The following is a 23,373-nucleotide window of genomic DNA, read 5'->3' as shown; positions in this document are numbered from 1 at the left end:
TTGGACAGGGACTCTATGGTCCTTGATGTCCCTGAAAATATTTTACAAGCTAGAAATATACACGTCATAATATAACTCTAAACAGACTCTAAACGAGCAATTCGGCATTTCCTTTGCAGTTTTCGTTCGTTTTCGCGCTCTTAATCAAATGTCCGGGTTCTTGTGCTTCTAACTAAAGTAGGTGCAGGTCCTATATCACAAATCAAGCATGTATAATCAACAAAACAGCCTTGAACCTTAGGGTTTCGATTAGGGCTTTAAACCGAACTTTTGAACCGTAAAAACGCGATTAAAACCCCTTAATCCGTGTTTATGGCAAAAAAAAATAAAAACTTGTCAAACCAGGTTCCTAACCATGTGTAGGATCAAAACATGTTTTGGACAATTTTTAGGGTTTTTGCATGGTTAGAAGTGATTTTTGTAAATCAAACTATGTTTATATATAATTAAACATTATTAAAAAAATTGAAAAATTGATTAACATGAATGAATTTGCCCAAGTTTTTGCTGGATATTGATAAACCAGATGTTAAGCAGCTACTTTGATTTCATATCTTGTGAAAATGATAGTTTATGTGGCTTAAGGATGAAGATATATCAAAGGGGGTGGGTCCCCCTTTGGCGGCCGCAAATAAGAAGGCCCACATAGGCCCCCATCTTGTTCCATTTTTCTCAATTTGCATGTCTGAACGTGAAATCCCGAGTCCAAATTTATTTCGGGTTCGGTTTTTTACAAGAAAATTATATCGGGTACGACAAATTTATTTCGAGTGTTTTTTTGGGCAATTTCTTGTAAATTTAGAAAAATATATCATTTGTTTGTAAAAATCAAAAATATTTTCATTGATCGCTTTAAGCATTTCAAATAAATGTTTTGTAAGTCTTTTTCGGCTTAACGGATGATACAGTGCTTGTTTCATAACTATCTTTCGCGTTTAAGTTCACAGCAGGTAGTTAAACGAGCATGTTTTCATTTAACTGGTTTGCTATCATACTAAGGCCTTAATATCAATATGTTGGCTTATAGTAAACATATAGCACTTATAGATGCCCCCGGGATATCTAGGTCATAACCAGGCCCGTTTGGTTACACGTTCATTCGTTAAGCAATAAGCCGTTAATCGCTTATTCGATATGTGAATACTAAGGTGTACCCGATTTTGTCACGAATATCACAATTTCATTTGGAATTAACTGGAAAGTTTAACGAAGTTAGCTGTCGAGGACCATTCATGTTATGAAAACGTAACCATCAGGCCCATTTGTAAACATTTTTCCAATCACCAGGATCATGTGTAATTAGTGAACGTTGAGGATCAAGCGTGTAAAAATGGTAAATCACAGAGACCAACCATGCAGTTAAGTCTTTATCTTTTTTTGGCGTTTTCATACGTAACTAATATGTTAACTTTTTATCGGACAACAATCCAATATATCAACAACAACAACAACAACAATAATAATAATAATAATAATAAGATACCATTAAGCCAAATGCCTTTTGATAACTAACTAGTATTGATGCCCCCGCGCTGCGGCGGAGGTGTAAAACCATTTTTTTTATTCATCCACCTCACTCGAAAAAATGAAGTCACCATCACCAACGCCTCCTTCGGTCACCATCCCCTCTCATGTGGCCTGAAGTTGACATAAAAATGTTGAACAATTCATGCTCTTTGCGGTGTGTTAATGCCTAAAAGTTAGATCGAAACGTAAAACACAATGCGACTATTAAACGTGAAAAGTTAGAAAAAAACCACACACTCATGTTGTGGTGTGTTAATTTGCAAATTTTAGACCAAAACGTAAAACGAAAAATTTGTAAAAGATTAAAAAGTATAGGGGACCACACATGTCCGTTTAATGTACAAAAATACACCAAACATAAAATATATAAGAAATAACTGAGTCGTTAGGGTCGCTAAACGAAAAAGATATACACGTAAAACGAAAAAAGACGCATGCCCACTTAATGCTCAAAATTACACCAAAACGTAAAAAATATAGAATAATAACTAAGTTGAAAGAACCGATAAATGGAAAAAATAGATGTAAAAACAAATATATAATTTTTGACAGATTTGTAAATTATGAAAAATAGGATGGTTAAAGGTAAAAAGAAAAAAGTTAAAAACCACTAACTACAAAATAGTACAATAAACTACGCTTGTGTTACAACAAACATTGCATAACAATGTTGCTAATTTTAAATATATAACTAGTGTTGACACCCCCGCGTTGCGGCGGGGATGTCAAACTATTAAGAAACTAACCGCTCAATTAACACACAAAAACTCATATAACAAATGTTGAATCATGTACGCTCGTTGCGCCGTGCTAACGCGCAAAAGTTAGACCGAAACATAAAACATAACGCGGCCGCAAAATGAGAAAAAAATTGATGTAAAAACGTTCAACCAGTGTTAACTTGCAAAATTTAGACAGAAATGTAAAAAAATAAATTTGTAAAAGATGAAAAGTATGCATGCACGCCCGTTTAATGCGCAAAATTAGACCGAACATAAAGTATATAAAAGAGTAACTAAGTCAAAGGGCTGTTAAATAGGAAAAAAAAAGACGAGAAAACAAAATAATAATTTGTCACAAGTTTGTAAATAACGAAAAGTACAGGGGTTGAAAGTTTAAAAACAAAACTAAAAGCCACCAACACAAAATGGTACAACAAATTAAGCATGTGTTACAATCAACATTGGATAACAATGTTGCTAATTGTATATTATATAATACTAAGTTAGGTACCCATGTCTTACACAGTGGCCTAGACCATAATCTAAGGGAAACGTTAAAAAAAATTACCGTATTTCATACAATGTAAACGAATTTTTTTTTACCGTATTTCATACAATTACCAAATTTTTTTTTACGATATTTCATACAATAGTTTTTTGTTTTTTTTTAACTTACCTTGGGACTGATATCATCATTTTTTGTAATTTTCGTTTAAAAAGAATGCTAATAAGACTTTGTTGTTTCATCTTCCAAGTTCCCTAATTTTAGAAGGGAGAAAATTTAAACCATAAATCTGTAATCAATTTTAATTTACACATAAACTGTAAATCCCTAATCAATTACAATTTCCAATTTATATTATCCGAATATCTAACAAACCATAATCAATCATTCAATTGCTACCAATGGGGTGGTGCCCCATTGCCAAAGGCAAAGCCTTTAAAACACCTGCGTTTGAAGGGAAGATCTTGGGTTTAAATCCTAAAGACAACAAAAATTAAAAGCTCATTGTTAAAAAAAAATCATTTAATTACCCATTAACAATTTATACAAGCAAATAAACAATTACAATTTTAAAGAGAGGTAGAAGAATATCTAAATTGAACAAGTAGAATGAAACTGTGGACAAGGGAGTGAGGGACTGAAGGAGCACTGACCATTGGCTACTCGGCTGTAGCATGAAGGGGGTTGGGGCAGTGTGGGGTGGAAACCACGACTGAATGAAACTTTGGTTTGTTGAATGTTGATGTTCGACCTAAACCACACGTTTAAGCATAAAGGAAAAACAAATAAATTGTTTTATTTAGTTTGTGCTTAAATTTGGTTGGGCTTTAATTGGTTTCGCCTTTTAATTTGGTTGGGCTTTAAACAAACAGGGGTAACGTTATATTTTTTTAAGGGTAGCGAAATACGAAAACTGACCAAATCATATAAAATTTGTACTACCGGCGAAAAGTTGAGAGGTAGTAGAGGCTACCCCTAGTTATATTCTAGGCCCGCCACTAGTCTTACATGGTTTGACAACTTAAATTCTGTAAGTGATAACTTTTGATAAATAAAGTTGAATAATACATTAAATAAGTATGAGGTTAAATTACAACTACTATTCTCAATCTTAAAAATAAATCATAAATCTCTAAATGCTTCTTTCGATACAACATTAGACCCTACACTAAAAATATGGTAACAACTAAAGTAAAATAGAATTATGAGCGCAAAAACGGTACAATCGAAACAATACGAACTAGTCATCAATAGAAGAAAGCTTTCAATAAGTCAAAGAATGTGCAGTAAAAGAGAATCAATATATATGGATAGGAATATTGGTTTTAAATAATCCTAACTATGCCTTATTGGTAAATCTTAGTCCCAACTTTGCACTTACCTGATGACAGTCCAACTATTGGTGCATTTGTTTTTAACGGGTATCGACTAACGGATGACTAACCCCGTTAGTGATTTGTTGATGTGACATGCTTAGTTGTCAAAAAATTGCTTTATGGCAGCTTAGATGGCAACCCCCAACAACATAAGCAGGAGCACCACCCTAGATCTCAATAAACCCATCATCTTCTTACCTCCACCATATGTAGCTCCTCTACCTTTTTCACTTCACAGCCACCCACTTCCACCACCGGTCACCGCCGCCACACTAGACTTTCTGTCACCACCGCCGCTACAATAGATCTTCCGTGCTACAACCGCCTCTCCTCCAAGCTTTCTTCTACGCCAACACTTGCAACCTCCGTTAACCACCTCTATCGCCCGCCGCCGCCACCTGCAACCTCCATCTCACCTTCTACCACCGCCACTGCCACCCGCAACTTCCGTTATAAACCTCTGCAACCTTCGATTTTCTTGAATCAGTAAGCCTTTGAAACTTGAATTAGTAAACTTTAGATGCATTTGATGGATATTTGAAACTTGAATTGATGAATGGTGGAGATACAATGGTTGCCTGGTTGGCTTTATAACTCGTGTTTGAGTTATGTTTTTGAATCAATAAACACGGAATCGTAACTCATGACATTTTGGTGGTGTATCGGAGAAATTTAGGGTTTGGTCAGCGGAACAAAACAAAAGCAACGCATCAGGAGAATTATGAAGAAAAGAAGCAATCGAGTTAGGGTTTGGTGATGGTGGTGGTGGGTGAATTGCAAGGGGGGGGGGAGAGAGAGATAGAGAGAGATATATAAACTTCTTATACTGAGCCACGTAAGCTGCCAATAAGCAATTTTTTGACAACTAGGAGTGCCACATCAGCAAATCACTAACGGAGTTAGTCATTCGTTGGTCGCGACCCGTTAAAAACAAATATACCAATAGTTGGGACTGTCAGCAGGCAAGTGCAAAATTGGGACTGATATTTACTAATATGGCATAGCTGGGATTATTTAAAACCAATATTCCTATATGGATATAACGAAAGAGATTACGGTTACAGGGGAAAAGAAGGCGGGTTGGGTTCAGTTAAAGATCCACGTATTTTTAACAATGAACCCGCTAAGTAAGTTTTATGAGCTAAAATGTTTCATATACATGTAAATGTTTTCTTACACATAAAAACGATATAATTTATATTAGATAAGTTAAATAACGAAAATGTTCAGCTTATAAAAACATTTTATAAACAAACCTAACGCTTTTTAAAAATAAAATACGTTTTGTAAAAGCAATTAGAGAAATCGTTAAACAAAAAGGAAAATTGGTTTTAAATAATCCCAACTATCACCTATTGGTAAATAATAGGCCCAACTTTGCTCTTGGCTTGTAGCGGTCCTAACTAAAGGGGTATTTGTTTTTAACGGGCCGCGACTAACGGATGTTAACCCCGTTAGTGATTTGCTGATGTTGACCTTCTTCTCCGGCCGGAAACCTGCAACTCGCCTCCATTCTCCCTAATATCATCACACCGTCTCCCTCCCTCTTCAAAACACATCGGAAATTTGAAAATGAAGGACATTACATCTTCTTCCATGGCCAATCCCTAGATACCAAACCCGATCTTATTTTCAAAAATTCGAAATCAATGTTACACAATTTACAAAATAAGCATAGGGCTTTTGTTAAGGGGGTCAAAACGAGTCGAATGAAGTGTCAATTACCTCGAATGACGCACGATTGACGAGGGTGGACTTCGCCGGAGACAACAACGGTGACACGTCGGTTTGGTTTCGTATGAGGGGAAAGATAGAGAGAGACGGTGTAATGATATTAGGGAGAATTGAGGCGAGTTGCAGGTTTCCGGCGAAGAAGGTCAACGTCAGCAAATCACTAACGGGGTTAACATCCGTTAGTCGTGGCCCGTTAAAAACAAATACCCCTTTAGTTAGGACCGCCACCAGTCAAGTGCAAAGTTGGGCCTGTTATTTGCCAATAGGTGATAGTTAGGATTATTTAAAACCAATTTTTCAAACAAAAATAATATATAAAAGGAACTTTAAAAAATATATAATTAATAGAAGAGAGAGACAAGAAAAAAATAGTAAGAATGCATAAGAAAATAAATATGACAAGAGAAAACTTTTATTTATTATATAATATAGATATAAAATACATGGATTTAAAAATAATTAGTATTAATTAATAATAACAAAAGACCCTAGCCAGATATTCTATTAATTCAAAGCAGCACTACTCTTTTTTTTTTTCTAATTTTACCGACTTGCCACTTGTGTGGGATATATAATTAAAAACTTGCAATGATATTTCCTGGAAGCTAGAAGCTGAAAGCATTCTAATTAATTCATTTTAGTCTTAGTCTATAAAGTAAGCCTATTTGATATTTTATTTTAATTCAGATCCACTGAAATTTATCATGACACTACTTTTTATTTCTCACTAAGTAAATTTAGTTGAAAATTGGTTAATTTTCAAAAATTGCAAATTTTATAGACGACATAAAAATATATATAAAAAAACTAGCATGAAGTTAGACAAAGCAAACAATAATAATTACAAAAAAAAAAAGAAGGAAAAAAAAAGAAAACGGAGAACAACACTACTACGACCACAAAAAATTACAAGAAGCAGCCTTCTAAATAATATAGAAATTTAATTATAAAAACCACATGAATGTTAAATAGTTGGTTGATCAATTTAGTTACCAATTATGACTTGTTTTGGACTTTTCAAAAGCAATTATTATATATATTACATCATATAAATGTAATATGTTACAAATTGCGACCAAAATGTGAATCAAACCCATTTAAAAATTATGACGTGGGATTGTTAAAAATTTGAGCGTCGGAAATTACTGATTCTATAGAAAAAAAAATTATGGCTTTGTCACCGTTTATATGTATAACATTTTTATAACATTGAAAAAAAATATACGAAAAAAGTACAGCACTTCATATTTTCATTATTTTCTAAAAGGATATAATACTCTACATTTTTTACTTCAATTATTTTCACAAATGATATTTTTATATCTTCAAGAATCAAATTAATGTATTATAAATTGATTTAGATCGTTACAAGATTAAGAAATGATTAATTAACCAAATAGAACTTAACTCAATGAGAGGATGTAAGATGTTTAAAAACAAACATACTAAAGACAAAACTAAATGATGCTTGTATTAATATTATAGTTCTAAAATATAATAAAAAAAATAAAAAAATTATTTTGGAGGATATAAATAGGCATCATTGGCCCAAAACTCGAGTCTTGTGGCTTGTCATCTCTTTTTATAATAAGAGAATGGGGAGAGCACCATGTTGTGAAAAGATAGGTTTGAAGAAAGGATCATGGAGTGAGGAAGAGGATCAAATCTTGGTTTCATACATACAACAACATGGTCATCCTAAACGCGCTGGTAAATATTATCCATCTCGACGTTTCATCTTATTTTGTTTTGAATAGGGTCGAAATTATAACTTATTGGTTGGGGTTATTATGAAGTTCTCTTTTTATGGACTACTACTACTACTACTACTTGGGGCCCAACTCATAATTTTCTTAAAGATAACTTAGATTTTATAAAATGAAATCCGACGAATTCCAGTGACGAACATATAGCTCGGCACTTGGTTCCAAGGGCCTAAATGGTATTTAACATCGCCGCCGACCAATTATCATGAAGGTATTTGGAGCGTCATAGACAAGATATCATGGGTTTTAGTTTCTTATTCATCATTTCAATCTTAGTTACACTCATAATTTTCTCTCTGTATGTGTGTGCGTCATATTTTTCTAATCGTTTTGATTGTTCTTTTAGGTTTGTTAAGATGTGGAAAAAGTTGCAGGCTTCGATGGATCAATTATTTACGACCGGATATTAAAAGAGGAAGCTTTAGCAAAGAGGAAGAGGACACCATCATTCATCTACATGAAATGCTTGGAAATAGGTACCAGAAGATCGATTTATCATATCCGTGTCATTTCTAGCTATCACTAATTTGTGTAAAATAACTATTTTCAAATAGTAAAAACATATATATTACAATTTATCTTTTTATAGGAAATTATTTTTACAATTTCCATCATATAGTTGAAATGACATGTTCTAAAAAAATCAATTGAAATGTTTTTCTCTAATTTCACTATCCATATTATTATTATTATTATTATTATTATTATTATTATTATTATTATTATTATTATTATGTAATCAATTACTTCTATGAATAATATATATCTCTTTATATTTAGTTCTGCATTTATTTCTCTACAAGAATTAACAAAATATAGTATTTTTCAAATCTACATTCTCTTTATTAAATTTTAGTTCTTCTTCCATCATCGTAGAGAACAAACATAATTCTGATTTAACAAATTAACCGTAAAAGATCCCATTAAAACGTGTATAATTGTCTATATACGAAACCTTAAAGGTTACAAGACACAAAGCTCTAGTTTTAACCGGTTTTCTTTTACAACATCGGCTACAGACTAAAAGCTATGATCGACAAGTTGTTGTTGTTGTTGGTGGTGGTGTTGTTGTTAGTTAAGATTTGAAACACAAGTTGAGTTAGGACTTGATATGAAGAAAGAACTTTATTAAAGTCATGGCTGCTGACCAAAAGTATTCAGAATTTGTTGAATTCAAATAAAAATGTTTTACGTAAGTTTATTTATATAGTTAGGTCTAATATATACTTTTTGGGGGCTCATAAAATATTCCAATTTACCACGAATCTAAATCCGGTTTTCATGCTTCGTTAATTAATTAACTTAATAATTAATAATTACACAGCATGTATACCCTAATACAAAATAAGTGGGCATGTGCAAATAATAATAATAATAATAATAACAAAATTTTCTAGGTGGACAGAATAAAATTATTCATAATTGTATTGACAGGTTACCGTGTTTGATTCCCAGATGGTCTGTAATCGCAGCGAAATTACCTGGCCGAACCGACAACAAAATAAAGAATGTTTGGCATACTTATTTAAAGAAAAGAACTGAATGCCACCAAGCAACCATCAATGTCTCCAAGAAACGTAGCATGAAACCAAAGTGTGATTCAACGGCTCCAAGTCTTGAAGAATCAGACGTTTCTCAATGTCGGCATAACTCGCTTGACAAGAAGCAAACTGTCTCGAGTATTCAACCATCGTCTAGTGAATCCTCATTGATCATAGACTCGGTGGCTAACTTAGTTAGTGAAGCTGGACATGAGGAATTTAATCAAGAGATGTTTCTAGATGATGGTTTTTGGTTAGAAACGCTGTCAGGTGAGGAAGACATCATGGAATCTAAATCGTTGACAAGCATATCAAGTGTTGATCTTCCGACAACTTCGCTCACTTGCTTTAAAAACATAGATGCTAGAAATCCAAGTATCGGTTGTAACACGGATGATATGTGTCTATGGTATGACCTTTTCACACATGACACATTACCTGAGTTACCTGATTTTTAAGTACAATTGTTTTATATTAGATTATTAGAAAAAATATTAAATTTTATTATGAACAAGAAGTCCGATAGGGATAACAATCAGCTTGGTCTGTAACGATTAATGGAATGTGATTAACGACATATTAACAAACTCCTAATCCCAAATCACATCATTTTGCCCTATAGTAGCATTTGAACGCTCATCACTTCGGAGGGACCCTGCTTTATGTAATACCTTGCCCACAGTGTGATTACGGATTAGAACTAATAGGCTATGAAACGTTGTAAATGAATATCTGATCACTAAATATTTTAATACAATACTGATTCCAATACTATCTGTAGGACATGGGTAATAATTTTATTAAACAATATTAATAAAACAAATAAATAATCTCCTTATACAATTTGGGAAATTGAAGTACATATACCGTATACAAATCTAAACGAGAATAATAACAAATATAGCATATATGCATGTCTTGATTCATACCGAAGTCTGTGCTCGAACGCCAAATTCTTTGTCGAGTTGAAAACGACCGGAGCCGAGTTGGTCATCGTGTTGAAACCGCAATGGAACCGCGCTCAAATCGTCAAGATCATGTTTACTGAGACCCGAGCATCACCTCCGAGTCATGTCTTCGTATGCCCCTTCTCTTGGTGAACCCATCTTGATCACCCGAAACCATCTAGCTATAAGATTGAACAAACTGGGTTCCCGGTTGTGGCTGAGGATTTCTGTTAAACAGAGGTCCCTTAAAACATATTTCAGGCCGCCTCCACGAGCCCGTCTGTTTCCTAGTGTACAACAGCCGAAGGAATATGCACTGCTAGGATTACCCTAGTACCTGAACCATATTTGTAACGGGAGTTCAGGATCGTAAAAGTTGGAAACGAACCGAACTGATGTCGGTGACCGATCGAGTTTTTGGTGTATATGCCGTGACGGGTTGGGTTCTCGGTGTTAGTGACCGATCCGGATTTTTTGGTGACGACCAAATGCTGCTCAAAGCTTACTATATATAGCAAGTTGTCATTATGAGTCAGCATGACACATGTCACGCGTAGAAGAAGCCATATGACACTTAGCACATGACACGACATGTGTACTCTGACTCACCACACATATCGACACTTGACAATAATCATGACACTTGTTACATGCCCCGGTTGAGGCCACACAAAATATAGCATTCGTTATTTTTAAAACCCGAAAACCCGACCCATATAAATTTTTTTATTTATTTTCTTACTCAAATATTCCTTATCTAATAAAAACAACGAATATTTTTTTATTTGGTTTTGTCTTCGTTTCCTTTAGCGTTTACTCGATTACGTTCACTCGTTAACTATTAAATATTTATGTTTCGTACTATTTCGACTAACTAAACCAACTCTAGGGACCTAATTACAAAATTTTTAAACTAATTATATTATCTTTTTTTTTTTGGGTTCTTCCCTCCACCGTCGGACCCCCCCCCCCCCCCCCCTCTTGTTTTCATCGTAAATCAAGCCAGAAAATCAGGGGTTTTGTTAGTATGGTTGAATGCGGCCTTGTAGTTATGGAAATTTACATCAATTGACAGCTATGATGAACGATCTTGTGTAATCTTGCATTAAAACCTAAACCGTGGCTAACCTGACCTCAATACCCTATATACACTCGTCCAAATTTCAATTAAACAGTCCTGCACCATCCTTACAATATTCCGACACTAAGCCCTAATCTAATTTCAAGTTTCAAAGCCGTCAAGACCCACTTCGATCTCGAACTAGAGCCGTAACCCTAGGTTCTTTGTTCTCCCTTAATTCGTCACTATAACTGGTAATTAATACATGTTTTAGGTTTTTTTTTATCCAGCAAACATAAGCCCCAAGTCACTTTTGATCAACAACGAGCATTTAAACTGATTTAGGATCTAGTGTTTGTTGTTGGATTGGGGATTTGTTTGTAAGTATGTTTATATATTTTTGGTTACCGCTTAATTCACAAATCAAAGTTCTAACAGGATGGCTGGTGTGTTTTGTTTAGAACTCTTGACCTGGTTAGGTCGCGGGTTCGAACCCCCCTGACCCGGTTTTGTTGAATTATTTTCAATATTTTTTTATATACTTATATTTCTTAATAAACATATTTTGTGTTTGAAAATAAGGAAAAATGGACTATTATATTGTTACTACTCGCTTATTAAACTGAACTAACGACCTAATAACGTACGAAACAAATTTCATTAATATATAAATATCTATAATATATATAAACGAAAACCCAAAAATCCTATGTGTCACGATGTGGTTGCTTCCCCCTTATGGAAGCCACCAAATTGCTTGATTTCTAAATGGAGACTTCTAATGCGTTTTACCCGGTTTCTACCCATTTACCTTATGAATCTCGTGGGTTTTGTGGGTCACCAAACCCTGACACCTTTACCCGTTTTCTTCACAAGCAGCATTCATTCAAATACCCTCATCTCAAAACTTTCTCCCCTGCTCGCATATCTCATCTATGAAAACCCTAGGTCTTGATTACAGCCTTAATTGGACTCCAAAACACAACAGCGGTGGTTACATCTGTATCGGTGGTTACTCCTTCAAGATGGATGCCGATTGAATGCTTTGATTCATGTATTGCGCTGCTCATTCAGTCGATGTATCGGATATCTATTCTACCGTCGAGAGCAGGGAGACCAATACACAGGTAAATCCCTTTGCAGTTCAAGTTTTACTGAAACCCTAATTCGATTAAAGTTATGGATCCCATTATCAATAACACAATAATATTATTGGAATTCGCTAAGGCTGGAATTATTCTTTTCAAATTTAGGATTCAAGCAGATGTTAACTTTTTAGGGCTTTGTTTGTGATTAGGTTTTATAAAGCATCATAGGTGACTGGTTGATCAAAATATGGTAATTTGTTAGAAATATTAATTGCAGAGTGTTAAATTGCTTATAGGTGTTATTCAAACACAGATTTTTTCTTACTAATTTATCTTTGTTTTGATAACTAGATACCTTTGACAATAGGTGTGTGTAATAATATAAATTTTGCTGTCAAATCATCGCCACCAAGAACTACTGTAAAATGCTGCAAAAGAGACTGGCGTATTTCTTTCATCAAATGAGGCTTTGGCTGCAAGATCACAACGCTTGAATTAATATTACTTATTTAATTATTAAACATTGAAATGAATAAACAAAATCATATAACTAAATTCATCTACCTCCATTGTTGGTGGTCTAATAATCAAATCATCAGGTAAAACTAAAAGCTTTCGGTGTACAAGACAATGAAGATGTGGAACCTGAAAACAGATTTATATTTTTAAGTGTAATAGAAAATAAAAATCATATATATTTTTAAACATAGAGATGGGTGCTGACCTTGCTAGGAGGCAGGTTGACTAATTCCTCTTGGTCAAAACAATGTTCCAGTTCATGTTCACCATTTTTATCATTTTTAAAATCAGTGTCAAATGTGAGGGCACCAATAAACTCAAAGACATCATTTAGCTTTAAGTCAGACTCTGGTGTGTCATATATCTACTAATTAACACTTATTTAAGCATTCTGATTTATAACTTTATATAACATATGAATTCTTTACTTTCAATTGTATGAATGTAAAATCTTGATATATTTTTGTTGCACGTTTATAGTTTTGGGCAACAAGGCTGATTGTAGATGATGGAAACAGCTATTTTGAAACGTCTGCAAAGGAGGGAATTAATGTTGAAGAAGCTTTTCAAGTCATTGCTAAGAATGCCTTGAAGAATGGTCAAGAGGAAGAAATGTAAGTCAAACGGGCTGACCTTCAAAAATGTAGTATAATTCTTATTCTAATTTTAAACAGGTGAACACGACCTGTTCTTAAACGACTTAGATATTTTTACCGAAAACCTGGTTATCTTCGTGTCTAAATTATGTCATGTCAACAAAAAGAGCATTATTTTGTAGTAATGAGTTTTGACTAACATGTCTGATATTGTTGTTTGAAAATACTTGCCGGGAAGAATTTTGGAGATTTTGCAAGGTGTTGAGAAGCTGTAGTATGCTAAAACAGTGTACATGATTAAAGTTTTAGTTAACATGGTAAAATCAGTGATCTTTCAAGGTACTCTAAATGAACCCCAAATTAAAGTTCATACTTGGTTTGATTGTTTATTTTTGATTAGTGGTTTGATTGATTCAGTGCAATCGAGACTAAAGTGCCTGCCAGGGGTAAAGCACTGGTTGCAACGGATTTAAGCATTGCAGTACCCAAAGGAACTTATGCTCGAATTGGTAATCTTTTTTTAATCATTTTCTGTTCCATTTAGGTAGAGTTTTGAACTTTTGTGAATTATAATTTGTAATAATGTCTGGTCTGGCATGGAAGCACTTGATTGATGTTGGTGCGGGTGTGATTGACGCCGATTACAGGGGACCGATTGGGTATTGTTTAACTATTTTGATGTTGATTTTGAAGTGAAAGCCGGTGATCGAATTGCGCAGTTGATTACCAAGAAGATTATTAATCCTCAAGTTGTTGAGTAACATATAAAAATTTTTATATGTGGAAGCAACATATAAAAATCATTTTGATATAAACAGATTTTTGGCCCCCGTGTTAAGGGGGTTATAAACACTTAATTCTCACTAATATCAAAGAAAAAGTAATTTTTTTTTTAAATGTTGGCATGAATGAAGAAGCTGGAAGGAATATTGCAAACAGCTGGTGAGTGATGATACAAAGATCTCCCGCAATGTATATATTTTTGTGAAATAAAAGTTATATTTTTGTTTGTAGGAACAAAACCGATTGGAGGCTACAATGCAAAGCAAAATTCGCGTCTATGAAAATGGGAGGATTGAACAGGTATGCAATTGGTATGCACTAATGTTAAAGTTTGATAATTTGACACCCTAGGATGTTGGGTGTGCGTGAAACCAAAATAACCGATCCGTAACTGAAAGAGACAACATAACCGAACTGAAATAACCTAACCCGACCCAAAACCAACGTTTTGGTTTTATGTCTTTATCAAGAACCAAATTTCATGTTCCATTTCTGTTTTGAATGCATCAAAAACCGAAAAACTCAAACCAAATCGTAAAAACCTAACCAAACCCGACGGAAAAACCGAGTTTTGTTATTAAATTAATGGATTACAATCTTTATTTTACAAAAGTTATGTAATTTATAAAAACATAATAAATGGTGTAGCCGAAAAATTTTAGGCCCATATGTCTTTTATTCATGTTTCATTGTGCGCTTATTTTTTTCTCGGGCCTTTGCTTTTTTTGCGCCTTACGCCTAGCGCATTTGATAACTATGCATATGTGTAATAATCACTTGCAGACTTACTCATTAACTAAGAAAAGAATAAGGTCCAATTTCATTACTTTATGTTAGTTTTTTTTCTTTTTGGACCTAAAATTTAAAGACCAAATGGCAAAACCGAACTTAACTCATTGTGAAAGCCGAAAACCACAAAAACTGAACCGAACGATTTTTAAAACATCAAAACCTGAATTTTCAGTTTTTAGTTTGGTTTAAGCCCAAAACGACCCATGCACACAGGATGTAACAAATGTTTGTGAAAGAAATGTCGGAAGTCAAACTAATTACTATTTTCTTAAAAATACAGCCAACTAGAATGGTATGCAAATTTATAATATGTTGGTAATGTTATTCTTTATAATGAAGTTTTTAATCATATGCATCAGTTTCAGGCATATCTTCTTCACCGCGATGTTATTTGTATATGGTCGGATTCTTAGTCAACGGCTGGTCAACACAGTTACTACATACAGGTATTGGTAGAAATTTGTGGGAACTTTGACTAAATATCAGATGGCCACATGTTATTTCTTGTGTATAACAGGTTTTTCATTTCTGCAATTGTAATGTTTTAGTACTTTCTAAAATTTATGATCGAACTTTAAACTTTGTTTTACATTGTTTTCGTTCTACCGGCTACATCGGCAAAGTATGGTTTCTAATTAATCTGCTATTAGTTTCCTATAATATGAGAGCGATAGAGCTGTGTAGAAATTATTTATATTGGTTTATGGTGCAATTAAATTACTCACTGATATGACCTTCATGAAACCATTTCTTAACATTTTAACTATATGTGGTGGGAGTTGTACTTTGGGTGTAGGTTAGTAAGTTGATCTCTTTAGTTAGTTGATAAACACCAAGACAACCCAATTAGTATAACCATTGATTGGAATGAGATCATAAACTTTCAAATCCAAAGGAAAAGTCCATGTTTTTTTTACTTCAAAAACTCAAAATTGTTAAGAGATTTAACTTTATGCAAACATAAGGAGGATGATTGTAGTTAGAATAGGGTCACAAATGGGGTTATATATGAACAAATATTCACATAATACTACCACCTGCTAATATCATTAGTCATTACATAATCTAACAATATACCCCCACAAACTAGAGACGAGGGATCGTGTGACAATCGTCAATTTCAGGTTAACTCCGTCGGAGAGTTGAGAACCGGATTTGGGTTCCACGGTTCGGAGAGTTGAGAACTCTAGTGATGGACGAAGCACACAAGTCCCGATATTCTATCCACCCTGGCTCAGATAAAATGTATCATGATTTAAAGGCACTTTACTGGTGGCCGAACATGAAAGCCGACATTGCCACCTACGTGAGCAAATGCTTGACTTGTGCCAGAGTCAAAGTAGAATACCAGAAACCATCTGGCCTACTACAACAACCGGAACTTCCAATGTGGAAATGGGAACACATTTCAATGGATTTTATCACGGGTTTACCTAAGACACCGACGGGATGCGATACCATCGGGGTGATCGTTGACCGGTTGACTAAGTCTGCACACTTCTTAGCGATTAAGGAATCGAACAAAATGGAAAGACTGACTTGTGTTTACATGAAAGAAGTGGTGTCTAGACACGGAGTGCCTGTCTCAATCATTTCTGATCGAGATTCTCGTTTCACTTCGCACTTTTGGAAGTCGCTGCAAAGCGCACTAGGCACCCGTCTTGATATGAGCACAGCATACCATCCTCAGACGGATGGGCAAAGTGAACGAACTATTCAGACCCTGGAGGATATGTTGCGTGCATGCGTGTTGGATTTCGGAAAAAGTTGGGAACCTCACTTACCTTTGGTAGAGTTTTCGTATAATAACAGCTACCACGCAGGTATTAAAGCAGCGCCGTTTGAAGCGCTGTACGGACGGAAGTGTCGATCACCACTCTGCTGGGCAGAGGTGGGTGACAGCCAAATCACTGGTCCATAACTGGTACTCGAAACTTCGGAAAAGATTGTTCAAATCCGAAATCACATGGCAGCAGCACGAGATCGCCAAAAGAGTTACGCCGACAAGCGCCGAAAGCCTCTCGAATTTCAAGTGAATGACCAAGTGTTACTTAAAGTCTCACCTTGGAAAGGTGTGGTTCGCTTTGGTAAGCGAAACAAACTCAACCCACGATATGTTGGTCCTTACCGGATAACTGAGCGCATTGGTCCGGTGGCGTACCGACTGGACCTACCAACGGAACTCAGTGGCGTACACAATGTATTCCACGTATCCAATTTGAAGAAATGCTTATCCGATGAAACACAAGTAGTCCCTTTGGAGGAACTGCAAGTTGATGAACAGTTACGTTTCATTGAAGAACCAGTCGAGGTTTTGGATTGGGAAACCAAAACGCTCAAGCACAGCAAAATTCCAATCGTTAAGGTTCATTGGAACTCGAGACGTGGACCGGAGTTCACGTGGGAACGCGAGGATCAAATGATGAAAAAGTATCCTCACCTTTTTGAAGGGCTGACCAAACACAGAAAACCGCGAAACCCGGCAAAGCGTCAGAAATCACCGGAGGTATGAATTAAATTTCGGGACGCAATTTCTTTCTACTAGGGGATGATATGACAAACTGAAAATTTTTCTTACTTTTCAGACACTCATCACGACTTGACTCAAATTTTCGGGACGAAAATTCTTTAACAAGGGAATGATGTGACAATCGTCAATTTCAGGTTAACTCCGTCAACTCAACTCCGTCAATTCAAACTTAAGATCATTGAATCTATAACGCACACCTCATTACATTTAAACTAGGGTTTAAATGACGCTTAACACTTACTACATGTGTAGTCTTTCGGGAATTGCACCGAAACGCAAACGAGTTGACGCAAACGATTGGTGAATAAACGAAAAACGTCAAAACAGTAATTATGTGATAATTATGTGTTAGACTTATGTGTTATGTGATAAGATGGTTATAAACGTTAACTCAAGATGTAAACAAGTTAGTTTAAGCTAGATAAGTAATACTTAGGAGTGGAGGGGCCAAAGTGTAACATAGATTATTATAAATAATAATAATACTAAACCCTAACTTATTATTCTTCTTCCCCCCACAAGTCCCGATCGGAAACCCACCCCCCCCCCCCTTGGCTCCTTGGCTGCCGTCACCTATACACACACATACAACCATCAATTTCAACTTTTGATCGAAGATTAAGGTGCTAGGAAGGTATAAAGGACTATCCTATGTATCCTTTATACTTGATTTTGATGTTTAATGGGTTAATTGAAAACCCTAGATGGCCGATTTCATGTGTGTATGTAACTAATATGATTGTTGTTGATTTGATAATGAATTGATAACTAGAATGAATATTGTTACATGTTAATTGTTGTGTCTTTGATTTGAGTTCAAACAAAAACCCTAATCATGTATGTAATGTGTAATTGATGTGCATGGATAGTGATTATGGAGTCTAGAGTGTTACATGAATGCATGATGGTCCATAGATAGTTAATATGTTGAGTTTGGATGCAAACAGTTTCTGGACAGATTGTGTTATTGAGGTTTAATTGACTGTAACGAAGTGTAAATGTGAAAATTGGTTGAGATTATTGATACTACAGTAAACTAGGTTGAGTCTAGTTTCTAAAGAATGTAAATTTGCAATTTTTGGACGTGGAAAAGTTAACTTTTATGATTTTACAAAAACGTTGTGCAAAGCTGAGCTGTTAGACCTGCTGTTAGGTTGTTTTGTAAATATTATATCTCATGAACTACGAGACCAATTGGGTTGGTTCCACTTCTGAAAGTTGACTTGTTGAGTTAGGAACCTAACCCAAGTGGTCTTGCATTTGTTGGATTTTTCATTTAACGGGAATTTCAAATAACATTCTGTTGCGCATGAATTTGACTGTTATGAGCTTGCTGTAGTGTTTTGATCATTATGAGAAATCTAGGTGGAATAAAAATAAAATAAAATATGTTCTGGAAACCTAACACATGCATGCTTTAGTGATGATTTTTGGTAAATTAATTGAGATGCTATGATCAGTGGAATAGTACAATCTTTCAAGTAGAATTTCTGTCTCAGTGAAACTAGCTGCTGAATTTTGTGAAAATGCATGAAACATGATAATTGCTAGTTAATTGTTATGTTTTGACCAAATTGCCCCTGTGGGGAATACTTGCTATATAATTGTTATGTTTTGACCAAATTGCCCCTGCGGGGAATACTTGCCAAATAGTTGTCGTGTTTTGACCAAATTGCCCTTGCGGGGAATAATTGCTAGTGATGTACATTATTAATACATAACACATAAATAATTGCTCACACACGTATCGTATCACAAATGTATTTGTTAAAGTCACACACGATTCACAAACGAAACACAAAACATGTTATGTGCATAGGTATTATGTGCCGGGTCTGGAGACTCGATAATATTCCGACACTTAGAAAAATCTCTTTATTGTTTTAGAACGCTAGAGAGAGTTTTTCTGTGACGCGCATCTTGGTGAATTATTTTGGGAATACTTCGCAAACAGTGAGTTTCACTTTCCCCTTTTAAACTTTTTAAACGCTTTTCACTTGGGGGAGATAACATACTCCGAAACGCATTTAAGATTTTGTTAATATAGATTATATATCACTTGTAAAGACTAAGTGGCAAACGCAATAACTAAAGTCCTTCATTCACATCGAACCGTTTAATATTGGATAATAGCGAGTCATTGTTGAGTAGTACTACTGGGTTTGACAAACCCCACCCAACGCTAAACTCGACTGGAGGTCGAGTGGGTGTAATCTTGGCTAAACACATACCATGGTCTGGATGACCTGGTGGCAAGGCAAATGATAAACAGTCAGCTTCGGTGTCGAATACTTAGTGATACTTGTTTTATAGGCTAGCTACCTATAGATATATAATTGACATAACACTATCTGGTAACGCAAAACGCTTTATTTTATATAAACTGTGAACTCACCAACCTTGTGTTGACACTTTTAGTATGTTATTCTCAGGTAGCCGAGGCGGGCGCGCGGTTTAGGAACATGCATTGCTTGAAACATTTTTAATTATGCAAACTTATTTTTAACTGTTATCATTGGGTTTTAAGTCGTCCTGTGTGACGTAACATTGTCTGCTATGATTTTACGCTTCCGCATTTAACTACTCGTAAACGTTTTCATGGTTTTGAAACTTTGTTTTATGGTTTGATTATAACTAATGATTCCAATCCTGTTAGTTCACACCCTCTGACGGTAAACTCCGTTAGTGGATTTTGAGGGTGTGACAGATCAACCTGCACCTTAGAGCGTAAGAATGTTAACTTCAACTCAATACGTCAACTCACTAAGGTCTTACATATCACTAATACAAATAACTGGTTGATAGTTTTTGGATCATGTAATATCATATTTACTTATTTAGATGTAACATATTGTATTTTTGCTTGCAAGCAGTGAACGTTTTGATGTTAAAGAAAGATCCTTTGAATTTCCTTCTTGCTAACAAGTTTCAGTAACTTTATCACAGTATGATAATCAGATTAGGGGTGTTTGTTGTTTAGATTGAAACCGACTAATTAATCGAACTGAAACCGATTAACAACAAGCCAAATTATTAATCTGTTTTTCAAAATCTAAATGCGGTTCAAACCAAATCGCCCGAATGAACCAAAAAACCTATAGAATAACAAATAATGGTACTTAAGTTTTGTAATTAATTTAGCAATTCCAGTTACAATTTTAGTTTAATCTCATTTATACCCAACTCAATACGATAAATTATAACGGTTACTTTCAAAAAATATTTAAAAAAATTATTTGTTTATTCCATTATAACCGAAAACCAAACCGACCTAAAGTTCAATATTAACCTTTCTAAAGATAATTCATTTCGGATTTCAGTTATAAACGAATAAAATTACATACCGAATAATTCAAATCAAAAGTGGAAAATCGAATAACCCAAAAACCAAACCAGCAGACATTTCAATCACCCTAATAATATATTTGAAAAGAAACAATCTGCAAACACACTTGCTAATTCAGAAAGGAAGCAGACAACAAATAGTAAAGGCATCTTTATGTTCTTCATACTTTTGGAATGAATGTGGTCGTGTCCTTAGATTACAAGAAACATAAGGTTAAAAATTAGTCAACCATCTTCTGATATAGAGGAAACAAAAAAGTTTGCACAATGGTTGGTAGACATCGGAAAAGGTAAAGTCGGTGGGCCTAATGACGGTACAACAAAAATAGAGATACCAACTGATTTACTGATCGAAAAATGTAATGACCCTATCACAAAGCTAATTCAGTTTGTGTTCCAGACATTTTAAACAACAAGGAATACCCTAATTACTTTCAACAAAGAGCATTACTTGCACCAACAAATGAGGTCATACATGAAATAAATGACCGTCTGATCGAAAGCTTCCCTGGTGAACCGGTTGAATACTTAAGCTCGGATTCTGTGTCGAAGTCTGATTATATAGACAGGAATGTTGATTCAACTTTATACTCTACCGAGCTATTAAACAGTCTAAAAATAGCGGGCCTACCAAACCATAGCCTTATACTAAAAGTGGGAGTGCCGGTTCTAAGAAATATTGATCAAAAGAAAGGCTTATGAAACGGCACTAGGCTTCAGGTTATTTCTTTACGTACCTGTGTAATTGAAGTGAAAATTCTTTCAGGAACTAATACTGATGAAAGAATATCTATTCCTAGAATCGCTTTAACACCTTCTGACAAGAACATAACATTCAAACTTACAAGATGACAATATTCCTTATCAATTTGTTTCGCTATGACTATAAACAAAAGCCAAGGACAGTCATTAAATAGGATTGGTTTTTACCTAAAGAACGGTGTCTTCTTACACAGTTACACGGACAACTATATGTCGTCTTATCAAGAGTTACGAATAAAAAGGGTTTGAAAATACTTATTCTAAACAAATTTGGCAGACAAACTAACAAGACAACAAATGTCGTCTTCAAGGAGATCTTCTCTTACTTGAACTAAATTTAATTGTAATTTTACTATGATGTTATTGATTGATTTCTACACTAAACTTCGTAATATTATGTACATTAAAAAAAATTAAAGCAATCTGCGTAACACGCGGGCTAAAAGCTAGTTATTATATATAATACTAGATTTTATCCCCCGTATTACGGGGGTTGTTTTACATTATTCGTTTTCAATATTTATATATGTCTATTTGGATTTTAATTTTATTTATTGTAAGAAAGTTAGTAATTAATATACTTGAGGTTTGATGATGAAATATTTTTACAAATAAATGATATGTTATAATCCGGTTTAAAAGCTATCTGGGTTTGGTGATACCCATTACCCATTTATTTTCTTTATTATAAAATTGTTTCTTAATTATAAATAATATCTTTTTTTAAATAAAATAGGATATTAATTTTTAGTATATCCCTATTTTATAGGATTTTCATATCAAATATTTGATAAGATTAATTTTTAATATAATGAGATGTTATAACCCGTTTAAGAGCTATATGGGTTTGGTGAGACCTTTACCCGTGAATTCGAGTCAAATGCCTGAGAAGCCTTCATTTACAAATAAAGCAATCTGATGGCATGAGAGAATGGTTGTTTTACATTTTTTGTTTTTTAATATTTACTTTTGGGATTTTAATTTTCTTTATTATAGGAAAGTTAATAATATACTTAGGGTTTGATGATGAAGGGGTTTCATAAAAAAATAATATGTTATAACCCGTTTAAAAGCTATCTGGATTTGGTGACCCATGACATGCTTATGTTTTTTACTATAAAATTGTTTATTAATTATAAATAATATCTTTTTCTTTTAAATTGGATATTAAATTTTAGTATATCCCTATTTTATAGGATTTTTCTATCAAATAATTGGTAAGATTAATTTTTAATTTATTGAGATGTTATAACCCGTTTAAAAGCTATCTGGTTTTGGTAAGACCTATATCCATGAATTTGGGTTAAATCAATGAGAGGCCTCCATTTAAAAATCAAGCAATCTGGTGACTTCCATAAAAGGGGGGAGCGACTATATCGCGACACGTAGAATTTTAGGGGTTTCAATTATATATATTATATATTCATTTATTTAACCATAATTGATATTTATTTTATTTATTTGGAAATCAAAGCTACACGCAACTTAATAATAATAATAATAATAATAATAATAATAATAGTTGAAACTTTAAAAGACTTTAATCTAAACCATAAAAAACAACTAGTAACCGTTATGTCGTGTTTCATTATTTTATTTGTTATTACTCTCTAGTCTACGTACACTATTTACAAATTTAATGATAGATATTAATTACAATTTTAGATAAACCCAATCGAATCCCGAATTCATTATAAGTGTTGTTAATTTTTCATCATTTAATTAATATTATCGTTAATAAATAGGGCCTTTTGTTGACGTATCCCGAAGAACTCAACCT

The 23,373-nt window shown here is 34.2% G+C and overlaps 1 protein-coding gene across 1 annotated transcript; it reads left to right on the top strand.

Annotated features, from left to right (window-relative positions):
• The first annotated feature begins 7,446 nt into the window (after positions 1-7,446).
• LOC143557020 (transcription factor MYB15-like) lies at positions 7,447-9,629 on the top strand. The gene is made up of 3 exons (XM_077046191.1): positions 7,447-7,574; positions 7,977-8,106; positions 9,086-9,629. Exons 1-3 carry the CDS (start codon positions 7,460-7,462, stop codon positions 9,627-9,629), a joined length of 789 nt encoding a protein of 262 aa, XP_076902306.1. The 5' UTR covers positions 7,447-7,459.
• The last annotated feature ends 13,744 nt before the right edge of the window (positions 9,630-23,373 follow it).

This window comes from Bidens hawaiensis, unplaced genomic scaffold (assembly GCF_021521415.1).
Source record: "Bidens hawaiensis isolate Kalapana, Puna unplaced genomic scaffold, B.hawaiensis_p1.1 tig00018778_1, whole genome shotgun sequence".
Lineage (NCBI taxonomy): Eukaryota > Viridiplantae > Streptophyta > Magnoliopsida > Asterales > Asteraceae > Bidens > Bidens hawaiensis.
This window is presented reverse-complemented; position numbering and strand designations above follow the sequence as displayed.

What these genes read in the sequence shown, in the direction of transcription:
- LOC143557020 (XM_077046191.1), top strand. Translation starts at nt 7,460, where the DNA reads ATGGGGAGAGCACCATGTTGTGAAAAGATAGGTTTGAAGAAAGGATCA. An exon ending in TGGTCATCCTAAACGCGCTG is followed by an intron (nt 7,575 to 7,976) that starts GTAAATATTATC and finishes TTGTTCTTTTAG; the next exon opens with GTTTGTTAAGATGTGGAAAA. An exon ending in CATGAAATGCTTGGAAATAG is followed by an intron (nt 8,107 to 9,085) that starts GTACCAGAAGAT and finishes TTTGATTCCCAG; the next exon opens with ATGGTCTGTAATCGCAGCGA.